The 18,449-nt window shown below is 41.2% G+C and overlaps 2 protein-coding genes and 1 long non-coding RNA gene across 4 annotated transcripts; 2 read left to right on the top strand and 1 right to left on the bottom strand.

The window, feature by feature from the left end:
- Positions 1–4,857: 4,857 nt before the first annotated feature.
- On the top strand, positions 4,858–7,045 carry LOC103696795 (BURP domain-containing protein 12-like). The gene has a single exon (XM_008778513.4). The coding sequence runs from the start codon at positions 4,938–4,940 to the stop codon at positions 6,861–6,863; it is 1,926 nt and encodes a 641-aa protein (XP_008776735.2). The 5' UTR covers positions 4,858–4,937; the 3' UTR covers positions 6,864–7,045.
- A 6,365-nt stretch (positions 7,046–13,410) lies between these two features.
- Positions 13,411–16,497, bottom strand: LOC120110504. Its single transcript, XR_005511542.1, has 2 exons — positions 16,390–16,497; positions 13,411–13,576 (listed from the first exon to the last, which is right to left on the bottom strand). It is a non-coding gene; the product is annotated as an uncharacterized LOC120110504 (long non-coding RNA).
- On the top strand, positions 15,676–17,136 carry LOC120110503. Of its 2 annotated transcripts, none has more exons than XR_005511541.1 (2): positions 15,676–16,291; positions 16,368–17,136. XR_005511541.1 is itself a non-coding variant. In XM_039125626.1 (2 exons), the coding sequence occupies exons 1-2, from the start codon at positions 16,235–16,237 to the stop codon at positions 16,734–16,736; spliced, it is 417 nt and encodes a 138-aa protein (XP_038981554.1). In that variant the 5' UTR covers positions 15,676–16,234; the 3' UTR covers positions 16,737–17,136. The 2 variants fall into 2 exon arrangements, 1 of the variants encoding a protein (XP_038981554.1); XM_039125626.1 differs by having other exon boundaries at positions 16,377–17,136.
- The last annotated feature ends 1,313 nt before the right edge of the window (positions 17,137–18,449 follow it).

Genomic DNA, 18,449 nt, shown 5'->3' with positions numbered 1-18,449 from the left:
CTAAAATTTTTCATCTTGAATGCATGATTCAGCGAAACAGATAAATATAAATTCCTTCTGCTCAGCCATCTCTTAGGTTTTGGCTTCGCTAGTCCAAATCTTCAACCTTTCCAGCCTCCACATTCTTGGACAGTTTCATTATTAGATTACTATAGACTATGATACTATTCATTTAGAAACAATCAATGCAGTAAAAAATGAATTCAGATTTTTGATTCTCAGGCACTGCAAATTAACTATCGATACTATGGACTAGAGCCAGATCCATGACCAGTTATCTTGCATAATTACATCATGCCACCGTGTCTGGTACTATTAGGATATGGTCTCGGATGGGAAACAACCATGGACTTTTCTCTAAATTAGAACAACTTGATGGAAATTAAGTATTATGATCGAATTTTAAACCAACTCTTGCCTCCATCGTTGGAACTTGCAAGATTAGGACCAGGACCAATCCAACTTTTCATTTCTTTTCTTTTTGTAAGTTGGTATTTAAGACCAGATATATTATGCCAATTTAATATAAATATAAATGTGGGAATCAGAAAATAAAACATGTACAAAATTAGAATCCAACTGCCGCAGCAGTCCACTATTATCGCTACATAAACGTTCTATAGAAGTCTTAAACACCATGGCGAGACTATTTAATCATGAAGTTTTTTTTTTAATGCACCCAAAAAGAACACCATAGCTGACTATTTAATCATAGTATATAATGCATTAGAAAATCTAAAGCAAAAGTGCACGGTAAATGATCCGATCCATTCGGTCCGCGTGGCTCGAGTCTCGGAGCGACAAACTTCATGATTTCAGCGAGGATTCTCCTTGTGCAAGTCCAAAGTCTAAACACCTCAACTATATTCCCCACTTCGAAGCCTTGGAGACGATGACTAACATTTGGATTACAAGACCAGGCCTTTAATACTACGAGACTTCTAGATTTTGTCGGATCTCCCTCTAAAACAACACATCACCTCTGGAAGAAAATTCAAAACAAACTTTGAGCAAAGAGCAGCTTGAGTTGATCTATATTAAGCTCGATGCATACTACAGGCCAACATAATTTTGCTCAAAAATAACTCGACTGCAGTGATTGACTGGATCCAGGAGTGCACCGATAGCATACGGGCTGTCATCCACTGCTCCAGAATATTTAGGCTATAGTGGATGAAGATGTTGCATTTCAGGCCATGTCTATAGAAAAGCCAATAAAGCTGCGGATTGAATGGTTTCATATGTACTAAATTATTATTTTTTTTTTTTGAATCGATGTGAAAGAGCTCTTTAGAGCGCTCTAAAATTTATTATTATTTTTTAATGTATTCGTGTATGAGTCATCTGTTTATCAGAAAAAAATAAAGAATATAATGCACGCTAGCTGATCTGATCCATCAGGTCCACGTAGCTCGAGCCTCGGAGCGACAAACTTAGTGATTTCAGCGAGGATTCTCCCTGTGCAAGTCCAAAGTCCAAACACCTCAACCAGAGTTCCCACTTCGAAGCCTTGGAGACGGTGGCTGACATTTGGATTACAAGACCAGGACTTTAATACGAGGAGGCTTCTAAATTTTGTCAGATCTCCAGGGAAAGCCGCAGGTCGCTCCTGGAAGAGATTCCGGAACGAACTCCGAGCAAGTCTCCCCCAAGGGAAAGCAAGGAAAGCGGTGGTCGAAATTAAACAAAAAGTACTCGGCAAACGCCATGCCGGGAGTACCCCTCTAGCAGCCCATTTTTTTTTTTTTTTTGCTGTTTAAAGAAAAGGGAAAGAGGATGAAGGGACGAGCCCATCTCCGCGTGGTAGTTTTCATTGGGCCCTTACTTCGTTAGGAGAAAGTTCGATGCGGACAGAAATGATCGTATGTTGGGCATCTCGGTTGGTTTTACTCATATCCTTTTCATTTATAAGTCCGACTCAAGTATCTCTCTGAGCTCCGGTAATACCTGGCGTCTATGAAGCTATACGAATTAGAAGTTTTTTCAAACTCCGTGTTCAAGTCTGATTTTCGCATTAACCCATTGCTTATCCTTTGGGAAGCTACATGGTGAACATTTTCCTCTGTTTTCTGCTGCTGTCCCTCCACTTCCTCGGAGGAAATAAATGCGGCTGATATATGATTACGATCTGTTTCTAAATGCTGGCCCTTCGGTAGGTGGATAGCATGGCTCTTAATTGCTTTTCTGAGACGAATAAATGTGCTTGTTTTGTCTCAGAGTGAATTTTTTTTTTTGGCTTTCGTAGTAAAGTAATTAGGTCAACTCTCCACAGTAACTCCTGAGTTATCAAAATATCAAAATGGGATAGTTTGGATGATCTTGTACGCAGCCAGTTATTTCAAAAGTAAATTATAGATTGAAAAAAAAATCTAAAATATTTCAAAATTTATTATTATTTAATTTTTTTAATATATTTATACTAAATTTGTATACTAGAATAATATATTTGCTGCTACTAAGATAAAAAGTGGAAGTAAAGTTTACGATATAATTCAGTTATTAAAACATTATGAGTATAATGAAAAATGAGATCGATTATTATTTAGTACATTGTCTTTAAAAATAGTAGAAAAAAAGTTTCTGGTGCTCGGAATATATTAGTCCATAGCCCATACATATCATTCCACAAAAATAGAACCAATGTAAAGGCTATTATTGTTCTTCAGAAGGAATGTGAATTAAAGTGACCGGCTTCATTTAATTGAGCTTCTACAGACCGGGAAGTTAAATCAGTCTTGTCAATCGATCTAGTTTTTGGTGATTGATGGACTTCATGCGTCGCTTGGATGAATACATACGGTGAAACCACGTCAATTAAAGCAATCAATAATGAGGATTGAAGGCTTTTACTTGCCTTGGGCGGCGAACCCCTATATTTATAACGGTCAACATCCTGGAGATTGATGACAGGAACTTTAGAATTTTAAGTATATCGTCATTTTTTTAGAGAGGTACAAATCGCACTAATGAAGATAATTGCCGTTCATGCCAAGTCGGTGAATAATGGACTCATTCGGGCACTTACGTGGGTCTCAATGCTAGGATTATCATTTACATGGAAGGCATGAAAAGGAAACGAGATATTACAAGCAATAAAATAAGTGCATCAACGAGTTAGGCGCAGAGAGAGAGAGAGAGAGCACTACACGTCCAATAGCTAGATTGGCATTGAAAAAGCGTGTTCCGGTGTTTTCTTAGCTTCTTCCATTATCAGGAAAAAACAGCATGGAGCAAGCAATACCTCTGCTCCCACCACAAAGGTTTGGATTGTATCTTTGGTGTGTAAGAATGATGTTCTTTTTTTTTTCATAATGTCAACTATAAGATCATGCGATTGCTGCTTTAAAATCTATGCAAATGGATTGAAGAAAAAGATTAGAGTGATTTGAAATTTATGCAATCCAAAAGAAGATCAATCATTCGTTCCCCTGAAATCCAAACCTAACCCCACTTTAAAGTTCCAAGCTCTCTAATCTCAAATATTGATAAAAATGTTATAGCGGGTCTACTATGATAAATCGTATGGCTAGAATTTGCCATATTCATGGGTTTCCTTATCTCAAAGTAGGACTTCTATAGTATGGACTAGACCTTGATGGAGCTTCCATTAATTCTTCCATAAGACGACTTTGTACGGAGACCTTACCTTTCTTTCTCTCTCCTCTCCTTCAAACACCCCTAGCTACCGGCATCTCTTGTTGTCTCCATCTTCAAGCCACCACAATAGAGTCTTGTTATCATAGGATGCTCCAACACCTCTAGCCCTTCGATCGTCGGATGCTCCAACAATAGTTTTGTTATCATATTCAAATTTTGAGTTTTAGCAACCTCAAAACTGTCTAAAATATTGTAGAACAGACTAATTATTTGCTGATATTCCGATGATAAATTTCTACTACCTAAATCATCATGATAAGATTTTGTCATCAAATCATTCTTACAACAAGTTTCTACCATCAGAACGCCCTTTTGCCGCATTTATATACAAGATTTTTAGTTCTTGAACTTGAATAAGCTATCCTTATCCACCTTTGGAGCGTCAATAAATAGCCTCCTACTACTACCCTCTCAGCCATGAGTCAAGATGATCAGTTACTCATATTTCACTCCAAAATTCTTGACAAGAGGTTTTGGTAGAGCTATGCTATAATATGAAGAGGGTGAAGCCAGAGGGTAATTTATCCTATTTTAGAGGTGTTTAGAGCTAATACAGAATCTCTATTCTTTGGGCTACTCTTTCTCCCTCTATTTTGCCGCTCTTCCTCTTTTTTTCATCATTTGCATTCTTTTAGTTTTTTGCAATTATCTATTTTTTTACTAAGACAGATGATTTATACATATCTAGTACGGATATATTTAATAAGGTCAGAAAATAAAAGGTTCAGAACGCTCTAGGTAACTCGCCATCTCCAATCTATGGGATGCATCCAGAGTGACTGGCCACATAAGAAATCACCCAATCTGTGGCTCCATTTGCCTCTCTAGATATAGAAAGAAGAGCAATAAGTTTATATCTACAAACATTCTCTTCTTTTAGAGTGACCATCCAATATATAAAAAAAATTATGCCCGATAAATTTTTGCATCCACTTGCTGAACTGTATCTCAAGATAATGTGATCATAATTATCCAAATTGAGATCCGAAACTTTTCCGTTAATAATTACACATCCTTTGTGACATTGACTCGCTAATACTAAATTAGCATAATCGTATTCCACAGACAAATTAACTCCTAATGATAACCAAACATCACAATCGGAAGTAACAAATATTAATAATTTATTTAATCCAATATTAACTAAAATAAAACTGGCCAGAAAAAAAAGGGATCTCCATTCCCCCCATCTATTTATTTTTCCCCACTCTCCACTGCTTTCCCAACACCACCGATACCACTCGCCAAACACAAACCCTCCCTCCCTCCTCCACTCTCCGATGGCCACTCCTCCCCACTTCCTCGTTCTCTTCCTCCTCCTCTTGCTCCATCTATTCTCCCACGCGGCGGAGGCGGACAACTCCACGTCCCTCAAAACCGCCGCCCCGAATCCGTTCACCGCCAAGGCCGCCCTCATCCGGTACTGGAACCGCAAGGTCCCCAACGGCCGCCCCCACCCGGACTTCCTCGTCTCCAAGCTCTCCCCCCTCTCCGCCCTCGACACCGCCTCCTTCTCCTCCCTGGCCGCCTCCAGCGGCGGCGGCAGCGCCCTCTCCCCCCGACTCCCCGCCCTCTGCGCCGCCGCCCGCCTCCTCTGCTCCCCCTCCCTCTCCTCCTCCACCGCCTCCCACCCGTCCGACTCCGGCTTCGCCGCCTACTCCGACTCCAACTTCACCAACTACGGCACCGACCGCGCTGGCGGCGCAGACTCTTTCAAGAACTATTCCGCCTCTGAGAACCTCCCAATCGACACCTTCCGCCGCTACAGCCGCGACTCCGCCGGCCACGACGACTCCTTCGCCGTCTACCAGCCCGACGGCAACGTCGTCACCGCCAATTTCACCAGCTACGCCTCCGCCGCCACTGGCGGGGCCGGCGATTTCTCCTCCTACGCCAGCGAAGTCAATGTCCCTAACCTCAAGTTCACCAATTACGACGCCGACGCCAACGGCCGTGTTCAGAGGTTCTCCAGCTACTCCGACGACACCAACGCCGGCGATCAGTCCTTCGCCGGCTACGGCAAGCACGGCAACGGCATCCCCCTCACCTTCATCAGCTACGGCAACAACTCCAACGTCATAAACTCCGATTTCAACAACTATGGCGAGGACGGCAATGGCGCCAACGATACCTTCACCAATTACGGCGAAAATGGTAACGTGCCGGAGACCACTTTCCGGTCGTACGGTTCCAGCGGCAACGCCGGATCGGAGAAATTCTCTAACTACCGCGACCAAGCCAATGTCGGCGACGACAGCTTCACCTCCTACACCAAAGGGGGGAACGCCGGCTCCGCCGATTTCAAGAACTACGGGAACTCCTTCAACCAAGGCAGCGACTCCTTCAAGGGCTACGGGGAGGGGTCCACCAACCACAAGATCAGGTTCGCATCCTACTCCGGTGATAACGCCACCTTCAAGGGCTACGCCAAGACCGGCATCAGCTTTAAGAGGTACCGGAACTCCTCCTCGCTCCCGTCCTCCTCCGCTGCCACAGCCGCCGCCGACGCAACGTTGGCGGCGCGTAGGAGGCCGACGAGCCGATGGGTGGTGGAGCCGGGGAAGTTCTTCCGTGAAAGCGAGCTCAAAAAGGGGACGGTGATGCCGATGCCCGACATCAGGGACAAGATGCCGGCGAGGTCGTTCCTCCCGCGTTCGATCGCCGGGAGGATCCCGTTCTCCGCCGCCGAGGTCCAGCAGGTGTTCAAAATCCCGGCGGACACGGCCCTGGGGAAGGCGGTGGAGGACACGGTGGCGGAGTGCGAGCGGCCACCGAGCCGCGGCGAAACGAAGCGGTGCGCGACGTCGGCGGAGGACGTGATCGACTTCGCGGTGAGCGTACTCGGAAACAACGTCGTCGTGCGGAGCACCGAGAGCACCGATGGATCCAAAGGTAACATTCTCGTGGGAGATACGCGGGGGGTGAATGGTGGTAAGATTACCAAGTCCGTGTCGTGCCATCAGAGCCTGTTCCCATTTCTGGTGTACTACTGCCACTCGGTGCCCAAGGTGAGAGTATACGACGCGGAGATCCTGTCCGTCCAAACCAAGAAGAAGATCAATCACGGTGTTGCCATCTGTCACCTGGACACGTCGGATTGGAGTGCGGGACATGGGGCGTTCGTGGCACTCGGATCTGGGCCAGGGAAGATCGAGGTGTGCCATTGGATCTTCCAGGGTGACATGACCTGGACGGTCGCTGATTGATGATGGACTGGGTGGGTCCCAATGAGGAAGGGAAAGAAGAAAAGATATGGGAATAATGGGGACTTTTGATCCTCCGATTTCCGAGTCAAGTTTCGGGTAGCATTGTTTGTGGCCGTTGATTTTGAATGCAAATTCCGCCCAAAATAGGGCTTTTGAATGTTGGTTACGAAAATGTCTCAGCATTGCTTTTGTTTTATATTTTTTTTGGTTGAATCATACAAAATCTCATACAAATACATCCAATAAAATTAAAAAATAAAATATTTCAAAACCATATCAGAGAAGCTTCACTTGTCTCCCATCCAATATTTTTCATACAAAATCATTTAATCAACTGCGTTGTTCGTCTCACAGCAGATATGGGCCGTCTGAAAGCCATCAAATCTACTAATCATACTCCAAATATCCTTAAGTAGATGGACTTCTCTGTGCATGATGGGCCTAGATAATTGCTTTTGTTCTTTGTTATCCTTGATGAACTTTTATCCCAGACTGACAAGAGAGACTTCTAAGACCTTAATCAATTTATGATACATGTGGTGTCTGGATTCAGCCTGGTGTTAAATGATTCTATAATGTCTAGGTTAAGTCTAAACAACATTTTATAGGCACATCCTACCTAACACATGTCCGTGTGTCCTGAAGTCTGTGGTTTATTTAGTGAGATAACACGATTCGTCGAGCTGTTCTTGCCTTCTGCGAATTGCTGATCGATCCTGTGTGTTTGTCACTGCATAAAATGCTGCAAATGGAAGGAAAAAGTATTTCTTGAAGAGTTATTTAACATGATTCGAGAAGTGTGCATAGGTTAGTAGTAAAAATAAATGCAATAGTATCGAGACCATTGAACTTAGAAGCATAATGAGCTCATCAAATGAAGCTATACATAGGTTCCAAACCATACAAGTTTTCTGTAAAAAAAAAAAAGCTCCCGAAAAGAGCAAATCCCTTGATGCTAATCAGTCTGACATTATCACCACTACATGCATTACCTTAAACGAAACAATTTTAAATTTGTGATGCTATTCATAATTGCAATAGGTACTTAGGAATCTGGAACATTGGTTGAGTATCAAGTTATGTTGCCTAAGTGCGATAACTTCTAGCCGAAGTCAATTTCTGATTGCAGTTGCCTTTTTGGTCATCATTTGGCATTGCAAGTTCATCAAACTGAAATAATTCAGCATTATGATTCTGGTAGATGGCAACTCTTCACTGATCTTTACAATCTGTTGATATGAGTTCTTACCAATTGTTCGATGCAGTTTTAGGTTTTGCTTAAGTACTGTTATATGAAAAGTTCAATTTACTATAAATCAACGCATGGACAAACTAACGCAACGAAATGCGCTTGCATTAATAAATGGCATTCTGATTTGAATAATTAAATGATGTAATGGATGAAAATGATCTGAAACTAGGTGAAGTTAGCAAACAACAATAAAACAAGGGATTAATTAGAAAGAGATATTCCAGAGACCAACTGATAAGAATTCCCGGATGTTTATCAGAACAGAGCCCTAGGCATGCTTGCTTCAGATAACCAAAGCAGAGTAAGAATGATCTCTGCTTAAGGTGGACAAGTTTGCATTTCTTTGATTCTGTGAATATTTGTTGTACATACATAACCCCTAATGAAGGATATCTTACTGACAAAAATTTCAAGATCCCTTCGCCTATGTAGTTCTTCATGAGGGCGCAATTGAGGCTACTATTCTCGTGCATGCCTAGGTGCTATCAGCATAATATCGGAGGTCGCAGAAGATCTATGATTGTAGCTCTCGATTGAGCTGGAAGGAGAAAATCTCTATGCATGCAAGGCTATCATAATTTAGAGTTCCTTTTCTTCTTCCCCCCCCCCCAATTCATTTTCTTCTTAGCCATTCAACCGAAGAACTTTGACCTACTAGTCGAGCACACATATTTATCGACATACGTAGTTTAAAAAAATTTATATAACCATCAAGCTATTTGATGCCACTTTACTATTTTCTCATGGACAACATCACGTGATTAGTGACTAAACTGTTGTCAGTCAAGACTGAAGGCTGGCTCAATGATTGGCAGGATGTTATTGTCTTTGGAAAGGATTATATCTGTTTGCAATGACAAAAGTATGATAAAATTACTGTTAGATGTGGATTCATGATGATCAGCTTCATGAACCAACCTGTTGAGGATAGAGACGCGCCTTGCGACAAGGGGCTGATGGAGGTACAGGGTTAGAATAAGTCTAGATTTAGTAATTGAGATGGTTACTTGGTGCGCAACAAAATTTCAGCACATAAGCGGATCTGTCATCCACATTGCTTGTAAAGCTATTTCATCTGATTAGATCCAACCCATGCTTGACCCAATTTAAACCTAACAGGCGAGTAATGCAAAAGAAATGTTTTAGAATGAGTCCCAAGCTAATACTCGAGCTTCGAGCAGATAAGACCCACTTAGTGACCTGTCGCACGATCGGTCTGATTCGGATCTGAAATTTGGAGTAGGAATCGATCGAGGTTGGGTTGGAACTCTAGATCAAATGTATTCCAAATCGACTTGATTGCCAGCCCAATGCTTGATGCTTCAAAAGGGTGTTGGGTTGTGTTTGGTAACCAAAAGGAATTGCCAAGTTGAGTCAAACATAAAAGTTCTTATGCGTGCATCCAAAACATAGCATTTATAATTGGACTGGTGAATTAGATATCTACCAAGAGAGAACAGAATTTCTCCAACCCAACTTTCAAAGAGATGCCAGCAACTCAGGTTATCCAGCCTGAATAGTGTCTGTAGGGAGGAAGATCTAGAAAACTCTTGGTTTGGAGGGTGAGTCCTGAATTGGACAGGATAAAGGTGGAGATGGAAAAGAAAATGTTTAGGTGCTCACTGAGTTGGTCATCATGACAGGTCTTTCAGAAAAACCAGGCGCATATTACCAGGCTCCCACTTTGTCTGAATCTCCACATAAACTTTTGTTCAATGCACCGTTTTTCTGGATATGTAATCCCACTTTGTCTGCATCTCAGCATAAACTTCTGCTCGTGCCAATCTGTCATTCATATCCAAGTCTACAATAAGGATTCCAAATCCCCCTCTGTTTTCAGAAGGCGACAACCAGTGGGGAAGTAACTGCAAGAACGCTTCTCTAGGTTGGAAAAGCACTGGAATGGCTCCATGGATATTGTATTTGTCACGCCCCCGTCTATGCGGGGCACGTAAGGCACCTAGTGCCCATATGGAAGCCATATGAGGGAGGAAATATGGGGTTCTCCTGCCAGATATTGTCCGGTTCCAAAGCTTCACGCAAGCGTCCTTCATCCCACCTCGATTTTGTTTTCCTCCCAAAACGCATCTGCAGGATTAGGAGATACCTGACTTATATATCTAGACTCTGAAACGAGTCTTTCCGATGTAGAACTATTGAATCTCACAGTATTTAGTCTTTGATTTCAAACCAATCATCGTGCATGCTCCGTAAGATTCAGAAAAAAAACAAAAATGCAGCAACTTGTGAACGGCTATGTCATTCGGTCGCCTTCCAATCTAATGCAATGAAAGCCACAACCACTATTACTGACCTCAGAGCAAAAGTCTTGCTGTCTCATCACTGATTTTCTCAAACTCTCATGGGAATAGCATATTAATAAATATAGGTTCTTTTGACATGTAAATGTGAACTCTTTTTGCTGACAATATCACAGGCTTTTCTACTTTAGTCTCATTTTTCGTCATCTTTAAATATCTTCAATTCAACTTTAGCACTTTGGCTTTGAACTAAGCACTACTTTTCTCTGTTCTTTTTGCTTTCCTTACCTTTCTTTTAGCGTCTCGGATTCCAGCTGGCGAATAAAATCTAGTCATAGATCCAGACAGAAGGCATTTATGTCATGAGATACTAACCCTTCTTTCACTAACAATGATGATGCTTGAACCAATATTGCATGCAAGCTGAGTATAAACAAAAAAAATAAAAGGATTATGACATTCCTTGTTGATTAAAGTAGTAAAACATTGACCTTTTCTCATTTCAAACACGTCGAAATCCTCTCTAGATTTCTTACCTCGCATGCCCTTTACCCCTGTCCAAGAGCTTCATCCAAACATGCCCAGTGGAAAGTTAAGGCATGGGGGATGATTCCTAAAGCCCCTCTGACATGTGGATAATCTTAAGATTTTCCTCACTACCCTAACTTGAACGAACCATGGGCAGGTTATGGGCGTCTTTCATTCTGTTATTGATTTAGGAGCTTGGATTGCTAAACTTCATCTATTCCAGGACCCAAGGTCCTAAGATGCTTAACTTCCAACAAGAATATTTATCTGCTTTGATGCAAAAAAGACAGACCTTGTGCACTATTAGTTGACATGAACCAAGAGAAAAGCTGCAGTAGGACCTATTCCACATATGGTTGCATTCATTGTCCTCATGGCCTTGTGGGAGAACTGTGGAGGCATGCCTACCCACCCACACTAACAAGTGATCATGATGAGCGTTAGAAAGGAAACAGTCCCTAATGTCAAAAAGGTCATCATCATCCTAATAATTTCAGCAGAGAACATGGAGTGAGAAGCATCCAAATGGAAAGAGGGCCAAAGTGGAAGGCAGAGTAAGTATAGAATGCACGGGGGGTATTATTTCTATATCTAATTATTGTGAGGCCATGTGCCAACTCAGCCATGGAAGGATACACCAGCAGGTAGCACTCAAGCTCATCATTCACTCAACTGTACTGCTTGGTATTGGTTGAAGAGCATCTTAGCCTTAATGCTTTGCTTTGGTTGATATAAATCTGTCTTTGTGAGAAGCCAGAAGCCAGGACTCAGAGGATAAAGAAAGACATGAGGAATTCGCCGAAATTCCAAGACGCAGTGCCAAGATCTAACGGTGCGAAAAATGTTCTTTCAATGTCCAAACTTGCATCCTTGAAGGGTATTTGAATGCTAGTGGAGCTTGCAAAGAGAGGCTTCCCACGCCTTCTTTTGGACCCCGGCTGAACAATGAAGTGTGGAGAGAAATTGATTCGGTGGTCATGTTTGCTAAATTGTCATATAATGCACGAATGTATATCCGAGGTAATGACAGGTAATTGAGTACTACCTAACCACAAAACAGCCGGAAGAACACATTGTCTAAAGTAAAAACAGTTTAATAGAGATGCAGTCTACTGATGGAAGAAGTGTGGATGCAATTTGTAGCTTATATCACTTTGAAGCAAAGGTAGCTAGGAAAAGATTAAGCACTGATGTTCCAATAGGAGATAAGAAAGGTTATCATTAGAAGCAAAAGAGAAGTGAAAGAGTGACAGTACTCTATGTTAACTCAAAAGCCATTTGAAATGAGTCAGAATACAGCCAAACATGGTAACCAGTTGGATTGCTTATGACTGTCAAACTAAAGCTTCTATGACATTTACAGTGAAAACCTTAACAAGCTGAAACCCAAACTAATCAGTCTGATGCACTAAAATACTAATAATAAGAACCGACACATGACCGAACAATCTTGCTTTACTCTGAACCCTAGGCCAAACTTTTCGGACAGCTGTTTTGTTTTCCTCCCAAAACGTGTCTGCAGGATTTGGCGACACCCGCCTCATATGTCCAGGCTCTGAAACGAGTCTTTCCGATGTGAGATTATTGGACCTCAGAGCTAGCGAGCGTAAAATGTTTCTCCAACAATTTTTGACATCGTCTTTGGACTAAGATCCCCATCCAGCTTATCAGTGTAATAATTGGTGTAGCTGAATTGTAAATGCAAGCTGGACTCTGTTTATTGAGAGTACATCCAGAATAACAATTACAACAACATTCGAGCGAGGAAAATCCTTTGGATGAGTTCATTTAGATGCAGGGAGTGCAGTTCTTTGAACCTCACATGCTCAAGGAAGAGCTAGAACTATCGAAAAATCTGGGATCAGAAAGTCGGATCAAGAAGCCTCCTTTTCATGCCCTTTAACTTTCGTCATGTGATTGTATCTTGATTTAAATGAATGAGAGCTAGACTACCAGTAGTCTTCCTCTAGTCATTTAAATTAATGATGGTATATCAGCTGAATGTCATAATCCAGAAAGCCACTTGACGTGTCACCACTATAGCTTCATAAACATCATTTACAGTATAAGAACGATAAATATTTGCATCACATAAATGTCCACAATGACTTATGCCCATCAACAATTTTCAATTTCTTTAAATTATTCTCATCTCTTTCCACCAGACCACCACTTCTATTAAATTTCAAAATTTTTGTGGATGAAATCACCAACAAGAGTTATTCTCTTGCAAAAGAAGGCTGTTGTTGTCACCTTTTCATTTCCTTTCAAAATTAACTAAATTTTTTGACCATCTGTTTGTCGCTCAAATTCAAGGGTCCTCCTGCGTTCCCCACCCAAATATTTAGTACAGTCAGAACCTCATCGCAAACTCTCTCAAAAGTAGGGTGCATAATGAGGAGGTCCTCGTCAAAAAAGGTTTGGAGGATGGTAATTGTCACGCCCCGAATTCGGATCATGACACGGCCGTGCTATTGCCAAGTTAAGCATACAATAACACGCAGCCTCTTTAAAACTTCAATTACTAAACAACTATATTCATGAAAGTCATTAAATGTTCAGGTATTAAAATCCATACATAGCTTCTAAAAACAATATCATCATTTAATATTTTATTATTCCCATAACCCTGAGGCTTGTCACGCTCCTTGTTCCTAGCATCTCCTATTCATCTGTAAGAACATAAATACATGGGTGTGAGCTATAAAGCTCAGTAAGTAACAATGCATAATCTTATCAGATCAAGCATAATATTTTTATATGCTAATGCACTATTTGAAGAACAAACAGTTGTAATAAAGAAAGCATTTTCCAAATCAAACCAGACGTAAACCTTTTGTCTTTATTCCCTGCTTTAAAATCCGTACTCATCATTATTCTTGCTTTGAAATCCATACTTATCATTAATGTCATGCTTTGAAATATGTACTATTATTATTCATGCTTTGAAATCTGTACTTATAATAAAGTAAACATTTCATATAATCAAATCTTTGCCATAATCAAACTAGTTATAAAACTATGTCTGTCCATTCATGCAACTTCATAAATATGATTATGCATCATAAAACTTTTGCCATTTATGCAACATAAAACTTTTGCCATTTATGCAACATAAAACTTTTGCCATTTATGCATCATAAAACTTTTGCCATTTATGCATCATAAAACTTTTGCCATTTATGCATCATAAAACTTTTGCCATTTATGCATCATAAAACTTTTGCCATTTATTCCATACTTTGAAATTCATACTCTTAGATGGTAGTGTAGCTATGGCCGCTCTTATTCCCAAGGCAAGGCCTTTACCACTGCAAGGTCATCTTCCAGTTACTATTACCCACTGGCGGGGGTCGTAAAGCCAAGTTACTTTTACCCACTGGCGGGGGTCATATGCCTAGTTACTGTTACCCACTGGCGGGGGTCATATGCCTAGTTACTGTTACCCACTGGCGGGGGTCATACATAGCGATCTGAGAGTTCTTAAAACATATCATGCTTTTCATAAATCTTTTCTCATAGATACCTTAGAAAGTGAATAATGGCATCAGAGTTCTTAAAACATATCATGCTTTTCATAAATCTTTTCTCATAGATACCTTAGAAAGTGAATAATGGCATCATGCTAAATCAAACTCATGATCATGCTGAAAACTTTATTTTTTTCCATGCATCTTTCTACATCATCATAATCATGTGTACATAATATAATAATAATAATAATGATGGAATGCTATGTATCCAAAATCATGTAATCATTTGCTAACACATGCTTGATCTTAATTTTGTGAAAACATAACTAATCATATATAATTTCATAATCAAGTAATCACAAGTATTTGATAAAACATAAGATTATATCAGGTACTTTTTCCACAATTCTTATACATAATTCCAATTGCATAAATAATACTTTTTCATCTTATAAAACGTGATACATGATCCATAATAAGATTAAGACAGGTTACTTACCTTAATTTGCTCGCCAAATGCTAATTCTCCAATACCTAACAAGATTATTAAATTACATGTCACTGGCACATTTAATTTCTATTTATTTATAATCTTAAAGTCATTTACAGCCCATCCATAGGACTCAATTTCATTTTCGGGTCCATAGCCTAGTTCAATTTCTGGTTCAGGCCCATGGCCCAATTCAATTTCTGGTTCTGGTCTAATTTACTTCCTAGTTCGGATTTGATTTAATTTCTGGCTCAGGTCTGATTCAGCTTCTGGTTCAGATCTGATTCAACCTCTGATTCAGGTCTGAGCCAATTCCACTTCAGGTTTAGACCAAATTGCCCTCTGGTTCAGGTCTGGGCCCATTTGCATTCAGGCCTGATGTTTAATTGGGTTCTAAATAAGGCCCTTGGCCTGATTTAATTACTGGGCCCACTTGTATTCAGGCCCAAAAATACTATTGATTAATTTATAATTATATATTATCAGTTCTAATTAATTTAAAGAGAACCTAGCCTCAAACTATATTCAATATAGTCCCTATATTAAAATTTGGGCTCTTCAGGCCCAGTTAGTTTTGGTTTTAAGAACACTGGGCTCGGACCAGGGCCCAGCCCGGCTTCAGGCTTCTAAATCCAAATCTACTTGAAGCCCACCCCGGAATTAGGCCCATTGCGGCCCACAACATTTATTTTATTTTATTTTATTTTATTTTTTCTTCTTTTCTTTTCCTTCTTTTCTTCTTCTTTTTTTTTTCTTTTTTTTCTTTTCTTTCCTCTTCTTCCTTCCCGAACCTTCCTTTCCCTGCTTTTCTTTCTTCCTTTTCTTTTCTTTCTTCTCCTCCCTTCTTCTTTCTTTCCCGACCTCCTCCGCCTCCTCTTCTCCCATAAACTAAGAGGCGAGCTCGGAAGGGGCGCTCGGGAGGAGCCGGGTCCGAGGTCGACGGTGCCGGCGGCCGGCCAACGCTGCTCGCGACTCAGCCTGCAGCGGCCGACCTCCCTTCCTCTTCGTCTTCCATTTCTTATCCCTCTCTAGTGAAGGGGGGGTTTCCCTTCCCCATGGACAAGGAGAAGCCGGTGGTGCACGCCGGTCTGCGGCCAAGCTAGCGGCGCCCGCATGGCGCACGGCTGGCCTCGCGGCCGATGCCTGTGGTCGACCCGACGACGCTCGCAGTGCCCCGAACCGGCGACGTCCACGGCCGGAGGATAGAGATCCTCTCCGATCTCCTCCGGCTGAGATCAAGCCGGTTCCCACGGATGGGAACTGGGTTTCACTCGAGCTGAGGACCCTTCCATGAATAGGATTTTTAGATCTAAGGTTTTGATGGAAGGGAAAGCCAAAATCGAGTTGAAGAGAAAGGGCTCTTCGGCATGGCCGACCATGGCCTTCGATCGACCGAGCCAATGTGGGATCACGGCCGCTCACAGGTGAGATCTTTCCCCTCCCTCCACTACATCTTTGTCCTACCCTTCTTCCCTTATTTCCATTTTGATTATTTCATAGCTGCACTAGTTTATGGGCTTACCTAGCTCCGAGGCTGTGCGGCCTTTCCGGCAAATACTGTATCTCCTCCGGCGGCTCAATTGCGGTGACGAGCTGGGTTGTCTCCTCCTCCGTCGCTCCCGATCCAGCTCCTTTGGACAAAAGGAGAAGGCAATGAGAGGTAGTGAGAGGGTGAGGGATGAAGCATCTCTAAGAAGACTCCTAGGTTCTTATAGCCCTGGTGTGGGGGAGAAGAATGGTGGTGATCATGGCTGTCAGGCGGTTGTAACCGCCTCAGCTGGCGATCACCACCTCTGGGTCTCCAGATGGGCCGGCCATGTTGGGCTTGGCCCATTAGCTCACTATCTTATGGGCTGGTTTTCACAGTAATTAGTTCTGTTTGTTTGGAGCTCGTTTAGAACCGGCTTCTCATCTTTTCATCTCATGTCCTTTTCACTAGAGGTATCTGGTTCTGCTTTCATGTCGTTTCTTAATTTGGAAGGCTGACCCTCAAACTTCCATAAAACTTTGGACCTCATGGAGACGAAGAAAGATTCAGACTTCGATGAGAAAAGCTTGGAATCAGCTCCTTCAATGGCTTCATGTCGGCACATTTGGTACGAGCAGAAAGCGAGAATCTTCCTTAGGAGAAACTCTATGTCACCACTGATGACAGTTGGGTCTGAATGATTTGTTTTTGCTCCCTTGTGGCCTCCATCTTCTCGTATTTGTAAATTCTTCAAAACTTCTGTAAATATTGTTCTATGCATGCATCTTCCTTGTTGATTAATAACGGGGGGAATTGTTGAATTAAATTAAATATTTTAAAATTTTGAAAACTAAATTAGTCAACGGCCAAGTGGCAAACATCCGTGCACAAGTAAGGGAGCAAACATGAAAAAATTCCCAAAGAAAGCAAACCATAACAAGTGCCATGCATCCGACGCAAGAGCAAGAATAAAAAGGCCCCTCGAAGAAGGAAGAAAGCATGAACGGCCAAGATGCAATAAGCCGAAGAATCAAAGAAGCACAAGAAGACACGTCATCAATCCGCGGAAGGAGAATTTTCTTCTTTTGACATGCCTGAGCCTATATAAAGGGCTCTAGGGATCATTTCAAAGACAATCAAAAATTTTCTCTTCTTCCTATTCGAAGAATCTAGATAAAAAGGGCTCTAGGGATAATTGGGGAGAAAAGAAATAAAAAAATTTTTTCTTCTCCTCATAATTTTTCTAAATTTCTTTTGAGGTATCTGCAAGCGTGAACGTGCTCTTCTTTCTTCCCTGGAGGCGCACTGACGGGGAAGACGTGGTTTTGTATTGGATCGTCGTATCTCTAGGAGATCTGTGCCAGCAGACCCGTGCGTGGGGGGCATAAACTTTCCTGGGACAACGCATCAGCGTGCTTCGATCCACAGGCCATCTTCTCTATCTTTCTTCATTTTATTATTATATTATCAAGTTAATTTTTTGCTAGTTTATTTTTTTTATTTACTGTTTTTGAATATTAGAAATATTTCATTTATCAATTATATTTGAGCATCTAGGCTAACAATCCAGGAAAGTTTATGTACTGTTAGCACTAGATTTTAAATTGCTACATTTATTATATATTTTGCTGCATAATTTTAAATTGTTATATTTTAGCTGCTACACATTTATGCTAGCTTTACTTTAATACTTAATTTTTTAAGCAAAATATTAGATTGCCTAACCTCCAAGAGGTTTATTAATACCTCCATTTGGACTCCTTACGGAGTAATTTCCAGATTCCATTCAAACGGAAATTCGGAAATTGGTTAATTCATAGGAGCTAGTTTAATATTGTACTTAGGATAAAATTGAACGATATCTAGTAAAATTATCTATTGAATAATGGTGCCTAAGAAAAACTTGTCAAAAAGGCATACGTGCCTAAGAAAGGCTGATACTTAAGTGAACCAAGTGCTTCACCACCGATCTAGAGCTGATCTAGCTGTTATTCTTTGGATTTTTCAACTAGACATCTAAAGTTTAAATTAAATATCAGTGCAATAATTTGACATAAACCTTCTCATTTCCACAGATGTCAAAACTGTGTTAAGCTACAAATTAATGGCTTCCT

The sequence above is a fragment of the Phoenix dactylifera genome, chromosome 4 (assembly GCF_009389715.1).
Source record: "Phoenix dactylifera cultivar Barhee BC4 chromosome 4, palm_55x_up_171113_PBpolish2nd_filt_p, whole genome shotgun sequence".
NCBI classification, from domain to species: Eukaryota; Viridiplantae; Streptophyta; class Magnoliopsida; order Arecales; family Arecaceae; genus Phoenix; species Phoenix dactylifera.
Note: the sequence above shows the minus strand (reverse complement) of the source record. Positions and strands in the feature narration are given on the sequence as shown.

Bases quoted from the DNA above. Each gene is read 5' to 3' on its own strand.
- LOC103696795 (XM_008778513.4), top strand. From the start codon at position 4,938: ATGGCCACTCCTCCCCACTTCCTCGTTCTCTTCCTCCTCCTCTTGCTC.
- LOC120110503 (XM_039125626.1), top strand. From the start codon at position 16,235: ATGGCCGACCATGGCCTTCGATCGACCGAGCCAATGTGGGATCACGGC. The intron at 16,292-16,376 runs GTGAGATCTTTC...TAGCTGCACTAG, and splicing joins GGGATCACGGCCGCTCACAG to TTTATGGGCTTACCTAGCTC.